At 34.3% G+C, this 24,743-nt stretch overlaps 1 protein-coding gene across 2 annotated transcripts in view; it reads left to right on the top strand.

The window, feature by feature from the left end:
* The window catches only part of C5 (complement C5), a 29,969-nt gene extending 6,459 nt beyond the window's left edge, over positions 1-23,510 (top strand). The window contains exons 8-41 of one of the 2 annotated variants that reach the window (XM_062590775.1): positions 298-403; positions 2,307-2,433; positions 2,867-2,982; positions 3,248-3,448; positions 4,056-4,259; positions 4,658-4,867; positions 5,049-5,198; positions 6,115-6,244; positions 6,549-6,614; positions 7,230-7,430; positions 8,061-8,151; positions 8,608-8,684; positions 9,358-9,497; positions 10,176-10,397; positions 11,136-11,196; positions 11,753-11,842; positions 12,101-12,313; positions 12,484-12,559; positions 13,127-13,286; positions 13,748-13,843; positions 14,124-14,295; positions 15,611-15,816; positions 16,584-16,736; positions 16,921-16,983; positions 17,809-17,890; positions 18,530-18,581; positions 19,318-19,420; positions 20,181-20,255; positions 20,353-20,458; positions 20,686-20,772; positions 21,153-21,242; positions 21,758-21,841; positions 22,668-22,806; positions 23,064-23,510. In XM_062590775.1, the coding sequence (XP_062446759.1) occupies positions 298-403; positions 2,307-2,433; positions 2,867-2,982; positions 3,248-3,448; positions 4,056-4,259; positions 4,658-4,867; positions 5,049-5,198; positions 6,115-6,244; positions 6,549-6,614; positions 7,230-7,430; positions 8,061-8,151; positions 8,608-8,684; positions 9,358-9,497; positions 10,176-10,397; positions 11,136-11,196; positions 11,753-11,842; positions 12,101-12,313; positions 12,484-12,559; positions 13,127-13,286; positions 13,748-13,843; positions 14,124-14,295; positions 15,611-15,816; positions 16,584-16,736; positions 16,921-16,983; positions 17,809-17,890; positions 18,530-18,581; positions 19,318-19,420; positions 20,181-20,255; positions 20,353-20,458; positions 20,686-20,772; positions 21,153-21,242; positions 21,758-21,841; positions 22,668-22,806; positions 23,064-23,193 (4,279 nt within the window). In that variant the 3' untranslated portion in view covers positions 23,194-23,510. Of the gene's footprint in view, positions 1-297; positions 404-2,306; positions 2,434-2,866; positions 2,983-3,247; positions 3,449-4,055; positions 4,260-4,657; positions 4,868-5,048; positions 5,199-6,114; positions 6,245-6,548; positions 6,615-7,229; positions 7,431-8,060; positions 8,152-8,607; positions 8,685-9,357; positions 9,498-10,175; positions 10,398-11,135; positions 11,197-11,752; positions 11,843-12,100; positions 12,314-12,483; positions 12,560-13,126; positions 13,287-13,747; positions 13,844-14,123; positions 14,296-15,610; positions 15,817-16,583; positions 16,737-16,920; positions 16,984-17,808; positions 17,898-18,529; positions 18,582-19,317; positions 19,421-20,180; positions 20,256-20,352; positions 20,459-20,685; positions 20,773-21,152; positions 21,243-21,757; positions 21,842-22,667; positions 22,807-23,063 lie in introns of both variants that reach the window. The other variant, XM_062590776.1, reaches the window with a different exon arrangement.
* Positions 23,511-24,743: the final 1,233 nt, after the last annotated feature.

Genomic DNA, 24,743 nt, shown 5'->3' with positions numbered 1-24,743 from the left:
TGTACATCTTTTGCTGTTACCTCAAGAGCAATTCTCCTGTATCCGGAAGTTTTCCTCTTTTACTTTGTCAAGAAGCCCTATCATCACAATCCTTTCTGCTTTGTAAGAAAACTAAGTGAGGCTTTTCTTTTTAAATTCTTACCAAGATTATTATTTTAAACAGAAGTGTTTGAAGCTACATAGAATTTTGCTTTCTGTTCCTTGCCTAGGAAATGACTCCTCTTCGAATATTAATGCTTTGCTGTAGTGATTGGAATGGTCATATTAAAAGCATTACTATTGTTCTTTTGTTCCCAGCTATTTTTATAATAAAAGGGTTCCAAGTGCTGATGTTTTTGTTCGTTTTGGAATAATTGAAGAAACTGGAAGAAAAATGATGCCTCGTGCTATGCAAATAACTCAGGTAAGAAAAAACAGGCCCAATTAGTTCAGATTGATCCAATTCCACTGAAGTTTTCCCATCAAATTCAATAACAATGGGTTCCAACTTCTAGTTTGCATTGACAGCAGTTGATTTTTACTCTATTACAGCATAAGCAAAAGAAATCAAATATAGGATAAAATGTCATAGAATCAGTAAGGTTGGAAGGGACCTCTGGAGATCGTCTAGTCCAACCTCCCCGCTCAGCAGGGTCACCTAGAGCATGTTAGACAGGGTTGCATCCAGACGGGCCTTGAAGATCTCCAGAGAAGGAGACTCCACAACCTCTCTGGGCAACTTGTTCCAGTGCTCCGTCACTCACACAGGGAAGAAATTGCCCCTCACGTTCAGGCAGAACTTCCTGTGGTTCAGTTTCTGCCCATTGCTTCTTGTCCTGTCACATGGGACAACTGAAAAGTTTGTCCCCATCCCCTTGACACCCTCCCTTCAGGTACTTGTACACATTGATCAGATCCCCCCTCAGTCTTCTCTTCCCCAGGCTAAACAGGCCCAGCTCTCACAGCCGTTCCTCATAAGGCAGCTGCTGCAGCCCTCTGATCATCTTTGTAGCCCTACCCTGGACTCTCTCCAGTAGCTCCATGTCTCTCCTGTAGTGGGGAGCCCAGAACTGGATGCAGTACTCGAGATGAGGCCTCCCCAGGGCTGAGTAGAGGGGCAGGATCACCTCCCTCGACCTGCTGGCAACACTCTTCCCAATGCACCCCAGGAGACCACTGGCCTTCCTGGCCACAAGGGCACATTGCTGGCTCATGGTCAGCTTGTCATCCACCAGCACTCCCAGGCCCTTCTCTGCAGAGCTGCTCTCCAGCAGGTCAGCCCCCAGCCTGTACTGGTGCACAGGGTTATTTTTCCCCAGGTGCAGGACCCTGCACTTGCCCTTGTTGAACCTCAGGAGGTTCCTCTCTGCCCAGCTCTCCAGCCTGTCCAGGTCTCTCTGAATGGCAGCAGAGCCCTCAGATGTGTCAGCCACTCCTCCCAGCTTGGTATCACCAGCAAGGATGGTGCTGAGGAGGCACTCTGTCCCCTCATCCAGGTCATGGATGAAGAAGTTGAACAGAATGGGACCCAGTACTGAGCCCTAGGGGACATCACTAGCCACAGGCCTCCAACTAGACTCCACATCACTGATGACAACTCTCTGAGCTCTGCCTTTCAGGCAGCTCTCAGTCCACCTCACTGTCCACTCGTCTAACCCACGCTTCCTGAGCTTATTTAGGAGGATGTTACAGGAGACAGTGTCAAAAACCTTGCTGAAGTCAAGGTACACAATGTCCACTGCTCTCCCCTCATCTACCCAGCCAGTCAGTCCATCATAGAAGGCTATCAGATTGTTTAAGCAGGATTTCCCCTTGGTGAATCCATGCTGGCTACTCGCAATCACCTTCTTTTCCTCCATATGTCTGGAGATGACATCTAGAATGAGCTGTTCCATCACCTTTCCAGCGATGGAGGTGAGGCTGACGGGCCTGAATCACGGTAGTAGACAGGCAGTTCAAAATTAGATTGATGTAGTTTGGGGGAGGTCTGTTCTCCACCAGTTGTTTCTCTCATTTTCTTCAATTTAGTCATTCAGGAATGATAAACAGTATGATCTTTCCTGAATTAGCAAAGTTGTGTCTTTGTTGTTGCTACATCTTCTTGGGCCTGCATGCGGAGTGTGCAGTGTTGGTTGATTAATTATCAAATTAATTATCAGTAGTTCTAGGGAACAGCAAATTCTTCTCCATTACAACATCTCTGCCTTTGGGTTCCTCTAAAAATAGATGCTGAACAGAAACAAATTTAAGATAGAATTTACTTGAAGTGTATCTATAGATTATTTCTAATATTGGCTGTAAATTAATTAATTTTATTTAATTTCCAGATTGAAAATGGAGTTGCTGAAATCAATTTTAACAGTAAAAAAGCAGTTAGTTTTATAGGGTTTCAAAGTCTGAGAGAGTTGGATGGGTCACGCTTGTATATTGTAGCATCAGTGATGGAGTCTATGGGTAAGTTTTTTTTAGCTGTTTTTTGAACATATATGCACATATAAACAAAACTGGAAAACAAGACTATATAGATAACATTCTTAGTATCAGACTTCCTTTAGTATTTAGAAATCCTTCTTCCAAAAGCTTTTAGGGAAGAAGAGCCCATTCATCAATATTAAAATTTATAAGGGTTAAACTTCTTTGCTCTTTGTTTTCACAGTGTTAAGAGCTGAAATCTTAGGTGCAAAGACTTCACTGTAACAAAGATGTTATTACTGTATTTATAATATGTATAATATAAATTTGTTAACTATATTATGTCTAAAATATATAAATATTAATAATACATATTTTATCATTATATCATTATTTTCAAATTGCCCATTTGAAGGCAAGTGGAGAAAATACAGGCACTAGGATGTAATTCTTACGAATCATAATATTTCATTAGGTGGCCTTAGTGGTGAAGCAGAATTTGATGGAGTCAAGTATGCTTTATCTCCTTACAAACTGAACTTGATTGCCACTCCTCTCTTTGTGAAGCCTGGACTTCCGTTCTTCATTAAGGTTAGTTAACATAAGCAATATCATTGCATATTATAACATATAACCTGTAATGCAAAAGATTTGCTTTTTCTTTTCATATGTTACCATAGGTTGGTCTGTCTACGCTTAATATGCTTTTAATTTCATTGGCCTATGTTTTCATTTACTGTTGTTGAAGGCATTTAGCAACTAGGGAAAATGTTACTAACAGTGATATCCTTTATCATGTTTTTGCTTGAAAAATGCTGTCATTCATGTAAGAAATTTTCTGTATTCCAATGAACAGGTGCAGGTGAAAGATACAGTAGATCACTTTGTTGGAAACCTCCCCATAACTGTCACCGCAAAATCATTTAGCGAGCAAATGGATGAGTCTGAGCTGATACCTGAGGGTTCAGAGTCTGGGAGAAGAAAAACAAGTGTGAATGATGGAACTGCATTATTTGTTGTTAATATCCCAACTGATAACAAAATATTAGAGTTTCAAGTGAGTTAAATTCTCCAATTATTTTATTTAAGAGGTTTAATTGTGTAATTTTGCCAGTGGATTACGCTCTTGGGAAGATTTTGCACTCAGAAAGTAGTGGTTCTAAACTTAGCAATTGATCAAACTTATGAAATATAAGTGCTATAATGAAACATTACTTGTATATTAAATTGCTCTAAAACTAATTTTTTCTAAGAATAAGAAAAATTAAGTATGTATCTTAATTTGTCACATTATTTCATAATAATTTTAAATACATAGTCTAAATGAATTGTGTAAGAATGAAATCTCTGAAAGTGCTCCTCTTGCTATGTAGAGAGGTATATTATTGACCTTATCTATTCTATTTATTTGTATTCAATTTCTATACCAACATTTTAGTTGGATTTCATGTTATAGATCTTTTTATTAAAGAAAACATGAAAGTCTTGAGTTGGCTTTTATTTTATTAATCCCTCTGAATAATATATTACAGAACATTTTTTAGTATTGTGCTAATTTGGTTTTTGAAATATAACTTTGTACTTAAACTGTTCAGAAGTCAGGACACCCAGTTTTTGTTTCCTCCTTTACTACAAAACTCTTTCCGGTGTTCATATCTATTTAGGTTAGAACTGCAGATCCACGTCTTTCAGATGAAAACCAAGCAACTGAAACCTATGAAGCAAAAGCTTATTCATCATTAAGTCAGAGTTATCTGTATATTGACTGGGCTTCAAACCACAAAATATTGCAAGTAGGCGACTTCATAAATATTAATGTATACCCACGTAGTCATTATATTCATAAAATACATCACTACAGCTATTTGGTAAGTAACAGATGTTTCCACATGAAATATTGTATTGTAATTTAATAAGTGTTCTAGGATGAGAACTATTCAGATTTTCTATACTGCTTTTGTCAAATAAAAGGCTGATATGAGTAATCACTTTAAAAGTGGAGAAAAAAGAGAAAGTGAGAGAGAAATCAGTCTCTATGCGAAAATATTTTAATCGGCCCCGTATTAATTAATTGTTAGCAGTGCTGCTTTTTATGGGATGAAGGAGAGAGCCCCTTCCCTTGAACTAGACGTGTTGATCCCTGATGCATTTTTGTGTGTACTGAGTATTTGATTGCAAGTACATCTAAACACTAAATGGTTGTTGCATGTAAGAAATATATTCAGTGTAAAATTTAACTTTTTTATTCTTCATCTTTCTATCATAGATCATGTCAAAAGGGAAGATAGTAAGCTTTGGAACTCAAGAGAAAATTAAACATTTGGAATATGAGCATCTAAGTTTTCAGATAACCCAAGAAATGGTTCCTTCTGCCCGTCTTGTTGTTTACTATATTGTCACAGGAGAAGAAACTGCTGAGTTAGTAGCTGATTCAGTTTGGCTGAATGTGGAACAGAAGTGTGGGAATAGTCTTGATGTGAGTAGTAAAATACACACTAAAATTTGTAGGGGTGCACTCATTTTATGATGAGATTTTTACTTGGAATCGCTTAAGTTCCTCGGCATTTCCCCACATGTTAAGGTATCCACCTTCAGATATATCTGTTTTGGAATAATGTGCTTTTAAAGTGACCAATATATTTTTTTTCAACTTACAGATTAAGCTACTGTCAAGCAAGCAGATAATGAAGCCAGGAGAAGTTGTGTCACTTGATATGAAAACACAGTTCAGTTCCTTTGTTGCTTTGTCATCTATTGACAAAGCAGTGTATGGAGTCACAGGAAGAGGAAAAAGAGCTATGGAAAAAGTTAAGTAGCAGCCACAAAAGAAAAATAAATTGCTGATTGTGTCATATTCGTATTCAAATTGCTCTTATGATTCATGCATTCAATAAGCCTGAAAATAGTAAAAAGTAATTCAATTCAGAATAAAAGTTGCTGTTTTAAATCTGACAGTTAAAAAATAAAAAGAATTCATTTGCAATGTTTTGATTTCCAGTAAAAGTAAGTTGTGGTTTTAAAGCCAGTCCTGAGCTTTCTTGCCAGAACTATTAAGACTTGGCCAGTAATAGGCTACCCTATTAGAGAGCTGCTTGTTCAAAGAGGCATGGTGCTTCTTAGTACTTCCTGTAATCTCTTCAGGTTATATTTTTAAGGCATACCAGTAGAAAGGTATAGCAAAAGCTACTGTGTTCAATGGGTTATGGAGTTTTTCAGTCTTTGCAGAATTTTACATAAATGTGGTTATGCATGTTAAAGTATGAATATCATATATCACTGAAAAATTTCCATTCTTATGATAAAATGTTGCAATTCTTCAATAATTCTGAACAATCAGATACAGTATATATAGGAGAAGAATAGGAAAGTAGTTTTGCACCAATCTTGTATCATTTGAATCTGTTTTATAGCACTATTGAATGCTAGGTAAAGATACCTGAGTTAGTTTTAAACAACTAGTTTGAGTGTTAGATGTGTTATAGCCATATTAATGAAGGATTTCTGCCTGATTCAACAACATGACTTGTTAGCTCAGCTTTGTGCCAAAGCAAAGTTTCTGTGATGGTTCTAGTGCTTGAATTAGTTATCACTAAATGGTATATTTTGATGTGTTGTGAAGACATCTTCCAGACAAAAATGGCCTTTTTGCAAAGCTGTAATTCTCTCATTCATCATATAATGTCTTCTGCATTTTAATTAGCTGGTGATGTACTTTTTCCTCAGACTATGCTATATTTGGAAAAAAATGACCTTGGATGTGGTGCTGGAGGAGGACGGAACAATGCTGAAGTATTTCGAATGGCTGGGCTCACATGTTTAACTAATGCAAATGCTGATGATTCAAATGAAGCAGGTATATTATGTACTACTTAACATGAAATTGTGGATTTTCTTTTATGAAGTGTTCTTTTGTGGCTCACAGTTACTGTTTTGGAACCTAATAAAATTATTAGAGAGCACATATAGTAAGAAATATGGTTTTGAGGGAGGTAAGCATCCTGGCTTGTGGATCAGTTATTGTAATTGAAATAAGCATAATTTTTTATAATTAAAATAGTGAATGAAAAGTAACTCCCATATAGAATATGATTTTATACAATTATTTTAAAGTTATGCTATTACAAAAACATTATAGCTTTTGTATTCTTTTTTAACAGATGAAACTTGCAATCAAATTTTGAGAACCAAACGGTCTGATTTCAAGGAACGGATACTCCAGGAAGGTACTTAAACATGCTATTTAAATATATGATTGTGAAAGAAGAGCCTATCCCTTACAAATCAAGATTCGAAGTGTTTGCTTACTACTTTTAGTTATTACTGTCTTCATTTAATGTAGGGGATAGAAAGAGATTGTCCAATATTGATGAGGACATTGTGGAGGACCCCATTTATAAAGCCTCTTAGCCATATGTTTAGTTTGAAGTTGCTGAGACTTAAGCAACTTATGCTTAAAATTTAGCATAATTTTAAGTTATTTTCCTCTTTTGAAGAGGCATAGCCCAAAAACTCACAGAGTTACCATGTGGCAGTCTTTCCCAGTAACAACATACCAGGGACCAAGCCTGTCAGAGGAACTTTTAAATCTTGAAATGTAGTAAAGCTCCTCTTTCTCTCAACTGTTTTATATTTTTAATTCAGAACAGTAGTAATTTAGACAGTTAAGGATGTGTCACTAGTATTTTAAAATTGACAAGTTTATGTTTATCCTCAAAGCTATGCCTTCATTGAAATTCTGCAAGTTTTAAAAATAACTTCAGTATAACTAGTTAAAATGTATTTTAAAATAAAAACTTCATCTCAAGGAAGCAATTGAGTAATTTATTTTATTTTTTCAGCATCCAAATATAAACATCCAGAAATTCGAAAATGTTGTATGGCTGGAGTAAAAGCATATCCGGTCAGTGAGACTTGCAGTGATAGAGCTCAACGAATTCGGAGTAGTGAAAAGTGCATTTTGGCATTTAAAGATTGCTGTGAATTTGCAAACAGACTGCGAGAGACAGAGCCTAATAAGCTCCTGATATTGGCAAGAATGCGTAAGTACTAGAATTTTAACTCTTGGGTGGCCTTGTGATGAAATACCTCTCAAGAAGAGTTAATTTATTAACCCCCCTGTATTATGTCAGGGTTGTTCCAGAAGGAATTTTGCCAGTCTCCAAAGACCTTGGCTGAATACCCCTGAGTGGGGTGGAAGAGCAATTCTTTATTCTCTTAAGGCTGCACTGAAGAGCTATGTTCCATCCATACTTAAAACAAGCAGGCATGCAACAAGGGAGCATCACTGTCTGTGTAGTCAGTGCTAAACTTCAATACCGTGCAGAGGCTAAACAAGTGTCTTGTTTTGGACCTGGGAACAGCCAAATGAGTTTCTCCAGAAATACCAATGAAATACCAGTGAAAGCACAAAATTTTCTCATTTCCCATTCTCTCCCTGTAATCACTAGTCCACAAGTTATGCTGTCTAGCTAATGGATGAGTATTCACATGTATAAATGATTGAGACTGGAAAACACAAGATTTTTGATGAGGGTATTTAGCTACTTTTTTCTTTAAGAATAACCTAAGGCAAATAGGCAGGATATAGTATCACAGAAGGAAAGGAGGATGATTTTGAAGCCTTTGACAGAAGGCTTTTTGTCAGGTTTTTTTACTTGCTTTGTCTTCAGATTTTGAGGCTGTATTGGAATTGGATGAAGCAGAAATCAGAAGTTATTTCCCTGAAAGTTGGTTATGGGAAGTTCATCAAGTTTCTCCAAGGTACTGCTTTCTCAGTCAGTTACTAACATTTGACTAAGTCATCAGTTTTTTAGAAAGTAAATGCTAAAACTGAGGTAACCTGGGTAACCTTAATTGTACCCCTTGCAAAGTGCAGTAAAATGCAGTCTTGTACAGGCATGCTATTTATGCCATGTTGTCCTGTACACAGGAAAAGTTGTCTGGTGCCTCAGAGTTCCTTTTCCTTTCACTTCTGACCTTGCTAAACGTCAGCTTCTGTAAAGTCAGCCAAAAACAAACTTACACGAATGATAATCCAAAGGTCTTATTCTCTAAATACGCTATGTCATTGCTTGTCTCATCTGAGTCTGTCTTACTCTTGGCATATACTGTCTTCCTGTTCATTGATTGTTGGTGTTAACAAAAGACTATTGATAATATATAAATGTCCTAACTTCAAAAGGAAAAAAAAAAAAAAATCCACACTTCTAAACACAGGTCAAAGACTCTGTCTGTCACTCTGCCTGATTCACTGACTACCTGGGAAGTTCTAGGTGTTGGCATATCTGATAAAGGTAAGTACTATAAACAAATTAGGTTGTAGACAAAGAATTAGGGAGCTTTCTTGTTTAGATGTGCAGATCTTCCCTTTTCCATTGCTATGTATGTTCTAAGATGGGGTGGTGTTTTGATTTTTCTTGTTGTTAATCAGGAAAAGAAAACACCAAAATATGTTTTTATGGAAACAAAATTACTTCATTTGTTGTTATGAATGTAAAAATGGCTGTACTGGGCAAAACAAAGGTCTATCTAGTCTAGCATTTTGTCTTTGATAGTGGCCTGTAATAGATGACCAGGAGGAGGATAAGAATAGCACAAACACTCGGCTGACCCTTCCTTGGCACTGCTTTACAGTGTCCTGCTATCAATAGCTTAGGAACTTGAGGAATGGAAGAAAGTGTTTTGGATAGATACAGTAGCGCAGGCAGAAGAGTTGCTCCTAGGTTTAGGAAGGAGCAGAAGCCTAATGGACTGGCACGTCTGTGACTACATTAGAAGAGTGGCAGATAGCAACTTGGAACAGAATGCAAGAGCCTGGTCACTTTTGAAAAAGCTAAACAATTTCAAAGTACGTTTTTAAAACTGTTAAGTGATCAATAAAGGCAGCAAGGATATGAGGAGTTTCTCAAACTTTTTTATTGGAAGAGTGGATAAGATAGTGTGCTTTTATGTTTTTCATTTTCTTAGGTATATGTGTTGCGGAGCCCCTGGAAGTGCAGGTTTTAAAAGATATCTTCTTGAACATTTATGTTCCTTACTCTGTGGTGCGAGGAGAACAAATTGAGTTAAAAGGATCAGTTTATAACTATGGAAGTTCTGTAATTAAGGTAATTTGTGGTATTAGTGAGTTCTGTAGAAATATTGACATAATTAACTGAAAAGGCATTTTCTCTGTGTGCACTCACTATAAATAGATCAGATTTTCAGATACTCCAGCCAACTTTAGTCTACATAACTATGTAACAATGAAAAGCAACCATTAAAAGTTTCACCTGCAGTCATGCTGCTGATTACAATGTTTTCATGCTCCTGCCGGCAACTTTGAATCTGGTGCAATAGGAGTAGTGAAAAGCTAAGATACTATTTTTCTGTTCCAAATGTTATGACAACACCTCAAACAAATGATGGAATTTTGGGAGAGACCTGCTCCAGAACTTGCAGATTACATTGTCTGTGGATTTAATAGGAAAGCGCTGTTTCTAAGGAAACTCATCCAAACAGAAGGGTGCAAAATAATTATTGAAAAATTTCCAAAAAAGAGCCTGCAAAGATGTCTGTATGACAACTAGTACAGTGGTTCCTTGGTCTTGTTAGTGAACATTTGTTAGTGTGTCTCTAGTATAAATAATAGTAATTCCAAAGTTAATAACACTTCCCCATTCTAAACGGGGAAAAAAAAGTATTAGAGTAATAGAATGTTCATTGTAATAGTTCAATTGATTAAACATTTCTCTAGTGTTGTACATGTCATGGAAGTTAACGCTTTGAATATTTCACTATTTCAGTTCTGCGTTAAAATAGCAGCTGGAGATGGAATCTGTTCTTTTGAAGATACTACAACTACTGGAGTGTTGATACGCAGTTGTAACTTTAAGCATCTACATGGTGATTCATCATTACCAATTACATTTAGAATACTTCCTTTGGAATTAGGTCTTCATACTATCAACTTTACACTAGTGACCACCCGGAGTAGTGAAACTGTAGTTAAAACATTACGTGTACTGGTAAGGAAAAAAAAAAATCAAGATGTTCAGAATGTTTTTGAATTTCACATTGTCTCAGTCACAAGAAGTAAAAAATATATGAAATGAAAATAGAAATATTGCTAGATCATATGATATCTGGGAATCAAATTAATATTATGATATTAACTTCATTAGGAGATATGCAGTGAAAAAAATGCATGATTGTGTATTTATGTGCTTATATTTTTAACCCTTGCATGTAAAAATAAAACAGAATATATATATATATATATATATTCTGTAAATTTTTTTTTATATATATATATATATATACACACACACACACACACGAACTTAATAAGCAAATAAAATACTGTATTCTAAGTTTCTCTGAGTTTCCAACTGCTTAAACTTACTTCATGGAAAGATATCACAGAATGGTTGAAGCTAGAAGGGACGTCTGGAGATCATTTAGTCCAACCCTCCTGCTCAAGCAGGATCATAATTATATTTTTTATAATTTTATATTTTTTGTAACTTATTTATGTTTTCCTAAACTTTTATTTAAATCTTTTGTTAAATTTTTAATATTTTGGAAGCTATAGCACTAGCTAAATGTATATAGATTAGCAGTAGAAGAATAAAGTGAAAATCAACCATAGAAAAGGATGTATAGTGCTAAGATGCTATAATTTAAATTGTTGCTTCAGCTAATATGTTTGATTAAACAAAAGTGTTTCCATTTTCTGCTTACTTCTTCCTTCTTAATGTTTTTAGCCAGAAGGCATTAAGAGAGAACTTCATGCAGGTTTCACTTTGGATCCACAAGGTGTTTATGGTATGAGAATTGATTATACGTGGACCTCATCTGCTTTGTTTTCATTAAGTTATTTCATGCAGTTATGACAATCAACTTTTCAGTAATAACAAAAAGCAGTAATTCTCCTTCCTGATGTATGTCCTTTCATATGTGCTTTCCATGGATTTCTTGTCCTTTCATAGACTAACAAATCCATCTCAAAAGAGTTAGTCTTTCAAAAATAGTTCAATTCAATTCTTAAAAAAATCTTTGTAGGTATTTTTTAATATGATATGAAGATTTAGTTTTCTCAGTGAGCTTGAAAACCAATTAGCAAGTAAATTTTAAAGAGAATATATTCTCATTTAATCAAAGGCAATTCTGAAAGCACAAACTAGGTTGAGATATATATATTCTCTTAACAGCAACAATAACAAAAATTAATGTGTTTCAATCTGATTTTTTTTCGATAGTTGATATTGTTTGCATGTGCTTATTTCTATATTTCAGTTGTGATCTTTAAATTTGGCTATTACATCTATACCCTATATTGATTAGATCATTCCATGTGCTGTTTGTACATTTTCGATTGTAGGTTTAATCAAAAGACGACAAGAATTTCAATATAAAATCCCGCTAAATCTGGTGCCTAAAACGAAAATTGATAGAAGTGTCAGTGTAAAAGGTAAACTGAATTGAAATTTTTAGCCTACTGCATATTTACATTTTCTATACTTGTTCTTTTGCTCCTGCTTCTTATTCCTTTGATTCAATTTATCTGAATTTATTCTTAGGTTCTCCTCCTTTTGAGGAAAGGCTGTAGAGATTACTTTTTCTTTAGAAGTTTAAATAACTAATATGAAATTATTGTTCTTAAAGTGAATCCAAAGATACTTGTCACCCATTTAAATGAATTTTTTTGTTTTTTTTTTTCTTTCTGCAGGGCATCTTATGGGAGAAGTGATTGCCACAGCCCTCAGTCCTAGAGGTCTCAGTCTTCTTACTAACCTGCCAAAGGGTAGTGCAGAAGCAGAGCTTATGAGTATTGCCCCAGTATTTTATGTGTTTCACTACCTGGAACAATCAAATAACTGGCATTTACTGGGTCCTAAAACCTTAGCGTCAAGAACTGAAATGCGGAGGAAGATGAAAGAAGGTAGAAAAATATTTTTTTCTTTTCTCTCTCTCTCTTTTTTTTTTTTTTTTTTTTTTAAGATGTAGAGAGACTTTGCTGTTAGAGAAAGACCGTATATTTGAGTGAGCAAATAGGATTTTAATATAAATCCTTTTTTCATAACCACTAAGTCTGCCTAATATATTTCTTAGGAATTGTAAGCATCTTGTCATTCAGAAATCCTGACTTCTCATATAGCATGTGGAAGAATGGGCAAGCTAGCACATGGTGAGTCTTTTTATTAGAATGAATTGAAAAAACTTGATTCAATTCTTCACTTTCTTGTTATAACTGATTTTTAAAGGGTGATGCTTTATAGTAAGCAGGACAAGTGGGCTTGATGGTATCAAAGAGAGATAGACTAATATTGTATGTATAAAAAAAATTTTGCCATTGCAAATGAGTAAAAATACATAGTCACTGTCTTGCTGTCCACACTGGCCAATGTAACTGACTTATAAAAGGAGGAAATGAGATGTTCCAAGGCATCTTCCTTAAATTCTGTGTGTAAGAGAATGAAATATTTCCAGGCTATATCCTGAAATGTGGGAATTGATCAACTTTATTTTGAATGCCTCGCTTAAAATTAATTGTGAGTAATTATTGCATGTTAGTTACTTTAAATTAAAAATTCAGCTACAACATTTCTTTGATGCGTGCAGGAGGTGGTACACCTAAACTATAAATAGTGCAGGTTTGTGTCTAAATAATCTCTAGCAATGTTGTTACTGTAAGATTAAAAAAAAATGTATCTACTAATGAAAACAAATACATTCTTTTTAATTTCCTTGACAGGCTGTCAGCTTTTGCTTTAAGAATGTTTGGACAAGTTAATCAATATATAAGTCTTGATCAGATTTCTATTTGTAATTCACTTCTATGGCTGATTGATAACTGTCAAATGCCTGATGGATCGTTCAATGAATTTTCAAGTTATCAACCAGTGAAACTACAGGTATGAAAATGTTTTATGTGTGTACACACAGAAAGCTGAAGTTGCCAGGAGGTATTATATTTTAGGAATGCAAGGTATTTTAGGCTTCATTTCACTAGAACATCTAGACAAGACAGTTTTGTTAATTTCCTTTAATTTCATTTAAGCTCAGCATGTTTTACATCCTTTTCTGTCTTCCCACCAAAAGTAGTTACTTGCCACTTAAAACTTAGGGGGGAAAAAAATATATATTTTTTTTAATAATGTAGTAGTTTGGCTTGCCGATAACTTTTTATATATTTTGAACTATTTTTACCAATAAGCTAATACCTTCAAGAAAGTCAACATGTTTTCAGGTGAAATCAAATTGACATTTGTTACAGGAATTTCTATTCATTTCCTCACCTAAACTATAAAAAGTTGTTTTTATTTGAATGAACTGTTTTTTCTATTTAATTACATTTATGTATTTGATTTTGTAGGGTACATTACCTACAGAAACTAAAGAAAAATCTTTATATCTCACAGCATTTTCTGTAATTGGAATTGAGAAGATAATTAAAATATGTCCTACTCAGGTAAATAATATTTTTATTTCTGGCAACAGTCACGTTCTGGGATTCTTATTTCTTCTGATTCTAATAGCATTAGACCTGGGAATCAAGAGGCTTTTTTCAGTGTCAGATGTTAAGGTTTGTTTGCTTTACTAGTCTTTGGCTTTCAAAACAAGTAAAAGAACAATAGCAAAATTCTGGAGCATTTCATTCAAGGATTTATTGTAGAAGATACTGTATGTGTCTATATTGTCTTTAAAGATATGCGAGTAACGTGTTAACTATAGCTTGTTCATCTTCTCAGAGAACCTATGATGCTAGAAATAGAGCAGGAGATTATTTGTTGAAAAATGTGCAATCTGCTGCAAGCCCCTTTACGATGGCAATAACTACATATGCTTTAACTCTTGTGGACTTGAACCATCACTCTGCACGGTCTGCGTTCTCTGCACTGAAGAAGGAAGCATTTGTCATAGGTACAACTTAATCCGAACTATTTTTAGATTATTTGAAAGCTTTTTATTTTAAAATATTAATCTATCTAATTCTGTTTCATAGGAATTTTTATGGGGATTTAGGTTAATAGTGTGACTGAAATATTTTAATCACTTTTGTACATACGATAGAAAGGATGTTTTACTTGAACAAGAGAAAGTAAGGTAGAGCTCTTAAGAACAGGTTGTCTTCAGCACCAAGAGATCTGATTTCAAAGGCATGATTTCAGTCCACTAAACATCGCTCATCTTAATGGTTTTAACTTGTGGTAATGTTTACAGACTGCAAGCATAATATATACTCTGCTTCTCTTTGACCAAGAGCAATAGAACTAAACCCCATCACTTTCAGTTGCAGTAAAAACAATATGAGCTGTTACTTTTTTCTATTAATTATTTTTTACCATTTTATTCATGCAGCTTTCTTAATGCAGTTAGTGCCTAAAGTGAAAACCAAATTATTTCAGTCCTCTTTTCATTTGTTACTCCATATATCAGCTCAATTGTATTGCGATCAGATGTTCTTCCTCTTCTGCTACATAGTTCTGCTTAGACCTGATTTTGGGCTTCCTTCTTTGTTAACACTTGCTTTTTGGTTTGAGGTTTTTTTTTTTTTTTTTTTTTTTTTTGCGATTACTTCATCTGAAGCCTGTGTGCCAGCATCTGGACTAGATGGATGAAATATATCTGGTCTTCCCTTCTGATTCTGATGAAAATGAATTACTAAATGATGACTCTCAAAATCAGTTAATTAGTAATGGGATCCTACCATCAGATGCTCATTTTTCAGAGCTGTGTGTTTTTTTTTTTTTTTTAAATGTTTATTTCACTGTCTAAAAGTTAACCTGATTTGTAGTTCTTGCAGCCAAACGGTGCCACTGGGGTACTAATTTCTCACTGGTTGCTGAATGTCTTCATAGCCTCTTCTGAATGCTCTTCTTAGAGTGTTTTGTCACATGCAAGAACCTCACAGTGTTCTCTTCCAGGTAACCATTTCTTCTGGAGTAGAATAGCTTTGTTGTGTCTCTGTCTGAAGTGACTGGGTTTTTTGTTTGTTTGTTTTGTTTTTTTTTAAATATATATATATATATATATATATATGCTTATTTTATTGGTTTGACCTCCCAGTTTTGTCAGTGCTTAGGACCAGCAACTATCTGGATTTGTACCAGGTCTGTTCATCATAAGTTTCTAGAATAAATGTCTGACTTATAAGGAAATCACATCTTCATTCCCTGATGAAAGCAGAAAGAGTTTCTGCTTTTCTCCTTGACCAGTGTAGACCATGTTTTTGTAGGTGACCCACCTATTTATCGTTTTTGGAAAGATACTTTCAAAAAGTTAGACCGAGACTCTCCGCGAACAGTTACTGCACAAATGGTTGAAACTACTGCATATGCCTTGCTTACTGCTTTGTTGAGAGGGGACAAAAATTATGCTAATCCCATTATCAAATGGTTGTCTGAAGAACAAAGATATGGTGGTGGATTTTATTCGACTCAGGTAAGCTTTTAAGTATTTTGTTCCTGTTCTTCAAGTATCAAATTCTGAGAAGACTTGAGAGTAATATCATTAGATGACCAAATTGGCAACTTGGATGTCCTACATATAGGACTATTATCAAATGACTCTGTTACTGTGGTTTTCTTTGTCTGTGGGAAACCTGACTTCTATGCATGAAGTCCATTATAGATAGAAATCTACAAGCTGATTCAGCTGACTTGAGACAAGCTGAATGAAAAGAATCATACCAGGAGAAATGTTTTCCCCAAGTTTGTTATAAAACAGAACATTTCATTACATAACATTGTTGTTTTCCACAAAAATGGAATGCAGTGTTAGTGCATTCATACATACTCATACAAACTGAGTTAGTGTATATGAATAGATGAAAACAGTCAAGTGAAATTTGCTGTATTTCTGATATGCTTTCTGTAAACTAGTCATACTATATAAAATACTCTAATTCATGCAGTGTCCCCATTTTTTAAAACTATAAAAATAAATTATTAAAAGGAAACTCATGAATGCTTTATTTGTTTGTTACTCTTTGCTTCTTTTTTAGTACTTGTATACATGCCTAGAAAGGAGTATAGTGTTAAATACCTTACCGTGGTATTAATTGTACTGCTGAGAAACTGCTAAGCTAATCAGATAAATGTTGTTATTGCTATGTGTCCTCCTGGTTAAGTGGCAGAAAATAAATTGCTTTTTAATAAATTATTACTTTTAATTCCTGAAAGTAATTCTTTATAACTGATTTCTGACAGGATACAATTAATGCCCTTGAGGCCTTGACTGAATATTCACTTCTTGTCAAACGGCTTAGTTTGGACATGAGTGTTAAGGTAGCTTACAAACAGTATGGAGATCTTCACCTGTTTAACCTGACAGAAGATAATTTTGTGGGAAGAACAGTGACGGTGAGTGAATAATGTTGCTTTTGACAAGGGAAAGCAGTATTCTTAGTAACCTGTTAAATCTTTGAACTTTGAAATTGCTACTAAGCCAACTTTTTTGTTTTAAAATACTGGCTTTAATTATTGCTGCTAATAGTCCTATCTTTATTATTAACTTTACTATTTTTATTTAACCTTAATCCTTTAGGTACCTTTGGAAGATGACATATATGTAAGCACTGGCAGCAGCACTGGTTTAGCTACAGTAAATGTAAGTATGCAGCCATTATTTTTAATGAAGTCTATGGTTTATTAATAAGAACATTGGGAAGGAAATTGAAATTTCTCATAAACTATTCCTTTGTTGCCCTTGCCTTTAGACTGAAGCAATAAGTGTCATTTTGGCTATATTTGGGATTGAATATTACTTATGGCTAATAATATAAGTTGTAAAGTTTATTCACTTTCATCACAGATTTTCTATTCTATAAATGTAAATAGGTGATCAGCCTAGTTTTAAAGACCGCTCACCAATTTTGAATGCCTCTGCTTAGGCAGCCAAACAGGGAAATCCCGAGTTAGTGACTAATTTTGAGAAACAGCTTAACTCCCTGTTATTCTACTGTTTATATCTTGTTTATTAAGCAATGTCATTAGGGCATTGTTCCCTTGCAATATTTAAAGAAATAATTATTGTGTGCCTAAATATTGAGCTGTCTCCATGGTATATTTTCTTCTAATCTTTCATAGCTGCTTCTAGCATTGACCTTAACATCTAAAATTTAAACATTCTTGTGTACTAGTGTTTTCACTCATAAAATATTAGAAATTGTTCAATAAGATTTTCAGTCTTTTAATACAATCGGCAAGAGTGGTAGGCTTTTACTTAAGAATTCCATCTTTGCTTCTGTGCTGTTCATTTATTTTTCTACTTTGTTTCAATCAGTTTCAATCAAAATAATTATGCTGTATAGACTTGTTTTCACTTCTAGCATGTTCTCCTGCTTCCATATTCTCAGTTTTAATTTTTATGCCAATCTTGAGGATTGTACACTGAGTGTTTTTATTTTTGTCTATTTTATTTGCATGTGTGTAGGTGAGGACAGTATATAATATAATCGGTACTTCTGAAGAGTCATGTAACTTTGAATTGAAGATTGTTCCAAAGAGAAATGATGGTAAAGAGTCAGAATGATTTTAATACTATTAGGTGTTTTTTTTTTCCTGCACTGACCTCACTTTGTTAAAGTGTTTCTTATTAAGAAGAAACTGTAAGAAATTCTTCCACTTTCTAAACACAAAACTGGAAAAGAAATTGCTAGAAGACTTTCTTAGCCTTTCTTGAAATTATTATCTATCTTTCTGTGAAGAGTTACTTTTTAATATCTTTCTGTCCATTGAATTTTTACATGTTTTTGGAAGAAGCTTTGCAATTGGGGAGGGGGAACAAAAACTTCTCATAGAAAAAAGAAATATTATGGGGTGAGGGAGGGAGGCTGTCTGGGGTGATTTCTCCAAGCTGCTGAGAGTTCTGGTTTAGATAAAACAAGGTACTTATGACACATTTCCCATGAAGTAGTTTCAGTAACACCAGTATCTGATTATGCACATTAGGCATTAAAGCTGACATTTCACCTGAATTACAAAAGAACTGTAGCGCTGCTTGTTTGTGACTAGACAATGAGTTTCTGTGAAAAACAGCTATCAAAACTAAGAAAGAATTTTCTTTCAATTATGAAAATGCTTTATAAGAATTTTGGGCTACTGCTTCTGAAGTGTTATAAAACTACTTATTTGATTCTACTTGTTATGAAAAGATTACAGAAAAGAAGATGGTGAGCCACTTGGGCGCTTAGAGGCTTGCGCAAAGTAAGTACATCTAGGTTTTTTTTTGTTTTTTCTTTTTTTTCCTCCAATATTGAGCCTGTTTTAGCATCTAGCTTAAATAAACCTTGACATGCAATTCTAAGTGTCCTGGATTTCCTAACCATGCCATTTAACATTCCTTCTTACAAAGCTGGAATTCCCAGTTGATCTGTTAATGAATTGGAGCAGTGCCATGGGAATGCATTATTGCCCTATGTGTACATAATGAGATTATTACAAGAATATTACAAATGCCTTCTGGTCTTTTGATTTTTTTCCTTAATTATTGTCTTAGTATTATATTGCTTGAAACTTTAGTGCTGAATCTCTTTTAAGAGATTAAAATTTTTGTTTGCTATCACTTATTAATAATTGCATCTAGTCTCGTGTTCTTGTTTTATTCCTTTCTCTTTCCTTTTATATATGTGTATGAAAAAAATTAGGGCCAAAGGTAATGACTTCTTTGGGGGAGAGTTTTTCTTTAATTTATATCTGAGTACTCCTGGAACATAAGTGTTGACAACACCTCCTTTTATGCATTAGATTGCTATAAATCTGAAATAATTCATCTGAGATATTGAGCGTAATTATGGGTTTACAATGGTCTAAATGTTGGTAAAAATTTTCCTTGGGATTTTCTGAGATAATGTTTCTGAAGATTTCTTTTAAATTTCAGTTATATTTAACTGCTTTTTAATTACAGTTGTGTGTAATTCATTTTACTTTTAATGTGTTTTAGGTACAAGCCCAGCATGAGAGAGCCACAGTCAGGGTCTGCACATGCTGTGATGGATATAGGTTTAGTTAGTGGACTGGAAGCAAATACAGAAGATTTATCTACTGTAAATATTAAAGAACAGTTTTCTTTTTTGCATTTTTTTTGACAAGACTATAGTATTTCTTGTTCTTCCTCTTTCTCTCTTAGAGTAATGGTGCAAATCTGTCTTATATCCTCATTGCTTCTAAACACATCTCGTAGTAATGAGAATAGTCTACCTAATTCTAGATGATGGGATTTGGATAGGAATCGGATCACCTTGTTTTAGCTGATCAGAAGCTGGACATCTAGTTAAAGCTTGTCCTCTAGCCTCTGTCTTTAGTGAGTGGAGAGTGAAGAGCAGCTGGAGAATGGTTGCCATCTATGTTAGGATGGTGTGAATCAAATTCTGGAGATGCTGTTATCTGATAACTATAAAGGGGACACTGTTAGTCTAAGCACCTAACTATTAACTGAAGTTTGTGAAATGATTCTTCGTTATAGTGTTTATGTTAGTTAGGCTTCTATTGAAAAATGCAAGTGTTATTTAAAGGCAATCAGAGTTATACTTCTGAAACTTAAATAGGATACTGGCCATGGACTCAAGTTTCCCATTAAAGATGATTAGCTTTTTAATTCTTTATTATCTTCATGCAATAAGTAAAAGGAAAGCTGCCTTTAAAATCAGGATAGGATATGAACGTTATAAAGAGGCAACCGTAAAATAAATTGCTTTTTTTAAAATCTCAAAATCATGTTAAAACTACTGAATACAAAACCTTACAGGTTATCTAAAAGTCTTTACCTGTTGCATAAAAGTATTTCTCTGTTTTTCTCCCCTACAGCTTGCAAGTGGAGTTGATCAATTGATAGCAGATTATGAGATTAAAGATGGGCATGTTGTTCTGCAGATAGACTCTGTATGTTATCCTTTCCGTAACTGTAAGCACTACTTGATCTCTTTGGAATCATCATGTTTCCTTTTCAGCTCCCTTATTTCATGTGTCTGTTCAATAGGTGCCAGCTAATAATTTCCTCTGTGTTGGGTTCAGAATAAGTGAGCTCTTCCATGTTGGAATGATAAATCCTGCCACATTCACTGTCTATGAGTATCATGCACCAGGTATGTGTTCCAGGTCTACAAATCCATGATCTTTTCTTCTTTTTTTTTAATTTATTAACTCTTTCTTCCTAATAAAATACTCCATTGCTCCTTCTTCCACAGCGTTTTAATCTGTGTTATTTTAATCTCAAGGAACTTCTGATTTGCAAAGTTTGAGTGCTGTCTTCTTGGAATTTGTTTTTTCTTTTTTTAATAAGAATTTAATGTTTCTTTTTTTAATCTTCTAGATAAACAGTGCACGATATTGTATAACCCATATGGAGATGAAAAACTTGTGAGATTGTGTGAAGGAGATGAATGTAAATGCATGGAAGGTAAGCTTTCTTTTTAAGATGTTTTCTCATTCCGTTTGGTGGGAGAATGCAGTTTAATGCTTTGGACAAAAGCATGCTAATCATAAGGAATACTCCTTGTGAGGACTCATCTGTTGCCCTTTAAAAAAATTGTTGCATTTTAAAATTTAAAAGAAGTTTAACAATGCATGTTTAACAATGCATGTCTTACTAGATTAGGTTGAGGCAACTAAGAGTGTTACTTTGACTTTTAAAAATTCATTGTTCCAGCATACAATCACATAATACCTTTGTTTCTCAGTTACAGCAGATTATCCCAGACAAGTAGAGGTTTACGATGTTTTACATGAGGACATAGATTGACATTGTCTTAATACTGTCTCTCCTCTTTCTCAATGTAGCTGAATGTAGTCAAGTACAAGAGAGACTAGATCGGTCAATAACTGCTGATACACGGCGAGAAGCTGCATGCCAGAATGACATTGCATATGGTAGTATTTGAATTGGCATTACCTATTTCTCATGTTCACACTAAAATGCTTACTTTTTTTTTTTTTTTTTTTTTACTACTGTAAAACATTTTACTCCATTTATACTTTTAATGATTCAAATTGATTAACCCTACAGTGACATACAGTGTATGAAGGTGAAATATTGTAATAGAGAAGAGTAAGTGTTGCCTATATCCTCTGCAGAACAAAAGTCATGTAACCAAGATTAGTGCACCACCGAGCCTGGTTTGGGGATCTGCTAATAAGCACTGTTTCTTACTTGGCACCATTCTAACGCAGTCGTGTGGCTTTGGGATCAGAAGCTGTGTACAACCAGATTAGGGCATGGGCAGAATTTGTTAACATTTCTTAGCCATATAGTGGATATCTGTGATCATAGTTTTCCCAGCAATTAATACTGTAAAGGGACATTATATTCTCCACCTGAGCATCTGCAGAGCATTAACTAAATGTACTGCAGACAAAAAAATTTTTTTAAATCTGCTATTTTACAGTTTATAAAGTGAACATCTTATCTCGCAATGAAGAAGGTCATTTTGTTAAGTATTCTGCAACTCTTCTAGATTTCTATAAAAGAGGTGAGTGTCCTAACTTTTATCCATGTAATTATTTCATTTACAGTAAGAGCAGTCTGGTTGAAAACATTGAAGCAGCTGTCAAAAAATAACAGTCAAACCTGGTCATTTCATGCAAGTGGAAAACCTTAGTACATTTGAGAATTCTTTTGGGAAGTAGTCTAAAAAATGCAGTCTTTGTTTAATGTTTTCTAACAGCTTTTCTGTATGATAGCTTTTGTTAACAAAAGTAACCTGTAATCAGTTAAATGGCATTTATGTGACAAAACAAGGTGAACATATTCTATAATTAATTCAATTGTGAATTTTGGCTTAAATCTGTCCCATTCATTCTCCAGAAGGCCCTCTCTTACTGTATATACAGTAATTGAAGTGGGAGAGTATGCAGGGATATGCCTTGCCTTCACTCTTTTCAGAGTTTTGTAGGTTGGACATATCTCTGCCCAGTGGAGAAAGGACTGCTTTTGGAATGCTCTTGGGCATTCAGTATCTTATCTCTAGGAAAGGTAACTGCTCACAGGCCATGCAGAACCAAAGCTGATATTCACCCTTTTTTTTTTCTGAATTTGATCACTGCACATGCTCTTACAATTATTTAGTGTCTTTGGTTATTTGCCATTCAGATTTCATTTAAAGCTTCTTGAACACTAATTTCAGACAGCTGGAAATATGTTTTATCTCATCAAATCTTTGTTATTTAACTAGTAGATATTGGATCCCTTGACTTTACAGTACTGTAGAACATGTTAGTTTGTGTAACATATATGAGTGACTGGAAAATCTTTGTGGAATTTCCCAATTCTTGACACTTTGCTTTATTCTACTGCAGGGAAGGCTTTTGCTCAAAAAAATAATGAAATAACCTTTATTAAAAAGAAGACCTGTACTGATGTTGAATTGAGCCCTGGAATGCAGTATTTGATCATGGGAAAAGAAGCCTTAAAGATAAAAGTTGGTTATAATTTCAAGTAAGCAGATTATCATCATAATATACTGAGTTTTAATCCTAATCTTAAAATGTGCTAATTCTGATGTAATATGCAATAGAGTAATTCTTTTAGTTTGACCAGGATTTGTTATCCAATGTGAGGTTTCAGTTGTGTAAATTTTAAACAGGATGATGAATACAAAGCAGTCTTTCCTAATGTAATTTCTTTGTGTTTGATGTTTTCCTCCCAACATTTTATCAGCAAATGAGCGGTTTTTTTTGTTGTTGTTTGTTTAGATTCCAGTATCCTTTGGACTCCAGCACTTGGATTGAATGGTGGCCTTCAAATACAGCCTGTACATTTTGTCAAGAATTTTTATATACAATGGAAGATTTTGTTGAAGATCTCATCATCAATGGCTGCTGATTTACTTAGAGAACTTTTAAATAAAACGTATAGCTCAAATCTCGTTTGGTGAGGGGGAACTCAGCCCTTTAGGAATTCTTTCCAAAATTTAACATTCATGGCTAGTTCGTGTTGGAAAATGCTCTTTGCTTGTATTTTAGCCACTTTTTTTATGAAAATACGAATGTTCAAATGATGATTTTTCAGCTTGCAAATACTGCAAAGACATTTGAAGTCAGATGACATGAAATGAAATAACCTTAAAAACAAAGATGGGTAGTACTGTCTTGTGCCAGAATAACACTTAGAAGTATTGAAATTCAATGTCTTCTAAAAACATAACCCTTCCTTCAACAAAAAATAAAAAATAAAATTGTTTATCAAATAATTTTGTTACAAATTTAGTTGCTGTGCAGTTGATTAAAAATGAAGGATGTATCTGTTTTATATTTGGAATGAAACAGTATTTCATGCTCACTTATGTGGTTGGTTTTGCTGCAAAATCTAAGTAAAATAGTAAAATAGTATCCAAATATTTAGGATGAAAGCCTTGTCCAGCCCCATTTCTTTCATAATGAATATTTTAAAAGTTTGCTTTCCAACTGAAGTACTGAACTGTAGAACACAACTCATAAAGCTGTTCAAATTGTACCAAGAGCCATACTGAAGCCCAATAGTCCCTACTCCTTTGTGGCTTTTTAGCTCCCATGGTTCATTATACCTTAGAATTGCAGATAACAGAATCTTGCTCTCTCTATCTAAGGTAGTATCCAGACATCTGTCAAGACATAATTAGTGACATTTTTCATTCAGCATGTGATTGGAATACCAGATTTTTAAATTAAATAATCCTAAAGCTTTACTAAGTTAATAAATAGTAGTTTCTTCCACTTTGTATACTGGCAACATGTGAAGACTCATTTCATCGGTCACCGAAAGCTAACCATCTGTTCTCTGAAATGTGAAATTTGTTTTAACAGTGCACTGAAACACCACAATGCATCTCAAACTCCATCTTCCCACCCACCTCCAACTGAAACAAAATGTATCAGAGATGTACAGTTTATATTCTATATGCTAAAACTGATAGGGGCAACTTAACACTTATCAAAAATAAACAACCTGAATTTATGATGTTAAAAAAAAAAAAATCAGGGAGACCTTAATATTTCTGGCTTCATTTTAGTTATGAAGTGATTCTTGTCAGCATTGAAGATACTGTCATTTGCAAAGCATTTGGCTTGGAAGGTTTTCCATACAGGTAAAACAGTTAAATAGGATTTTAAATTATTGCGTGTGCAACAGAAAACTTGTATTACAAATTTGTTGAATCTGCACAGCCAGTTGTTGTTTACTTGTAAAGTGTCAAAAGTATATTCAGGGGAATTCATGGTTTTATTTTCCTATGGAATCTTTTCCTTTTTCAGAAGAATTTGAACATACCATAGCATTTTCTATGATGAGGCAAAAAGCATTTTTCTGAAGTGCTAACCAGATGCGCTGCAAGAACAAATCTATTTTTCATGATAATGGTGGTATTTTACAAATAATAAATTCTCATAATACTCATC

This window comes from Rhea pennata, chromosome 18 (genome assembly GCF_028389875.1).
Source record: "Rhea pennata isolate bPtePen1 chromosome 18, bPtePen1.pri, whole genome shotgun sequence".
NCBI lineage: Eukaryota > Metazoa > Chordata > Aves > Rheiformes > Rheidae > Rhea > Rhea pennata.
Note: the sequence above shows the minus strand (reverse complement) of the source record. Positions and strands in the feature narration are given on the sequence as shown.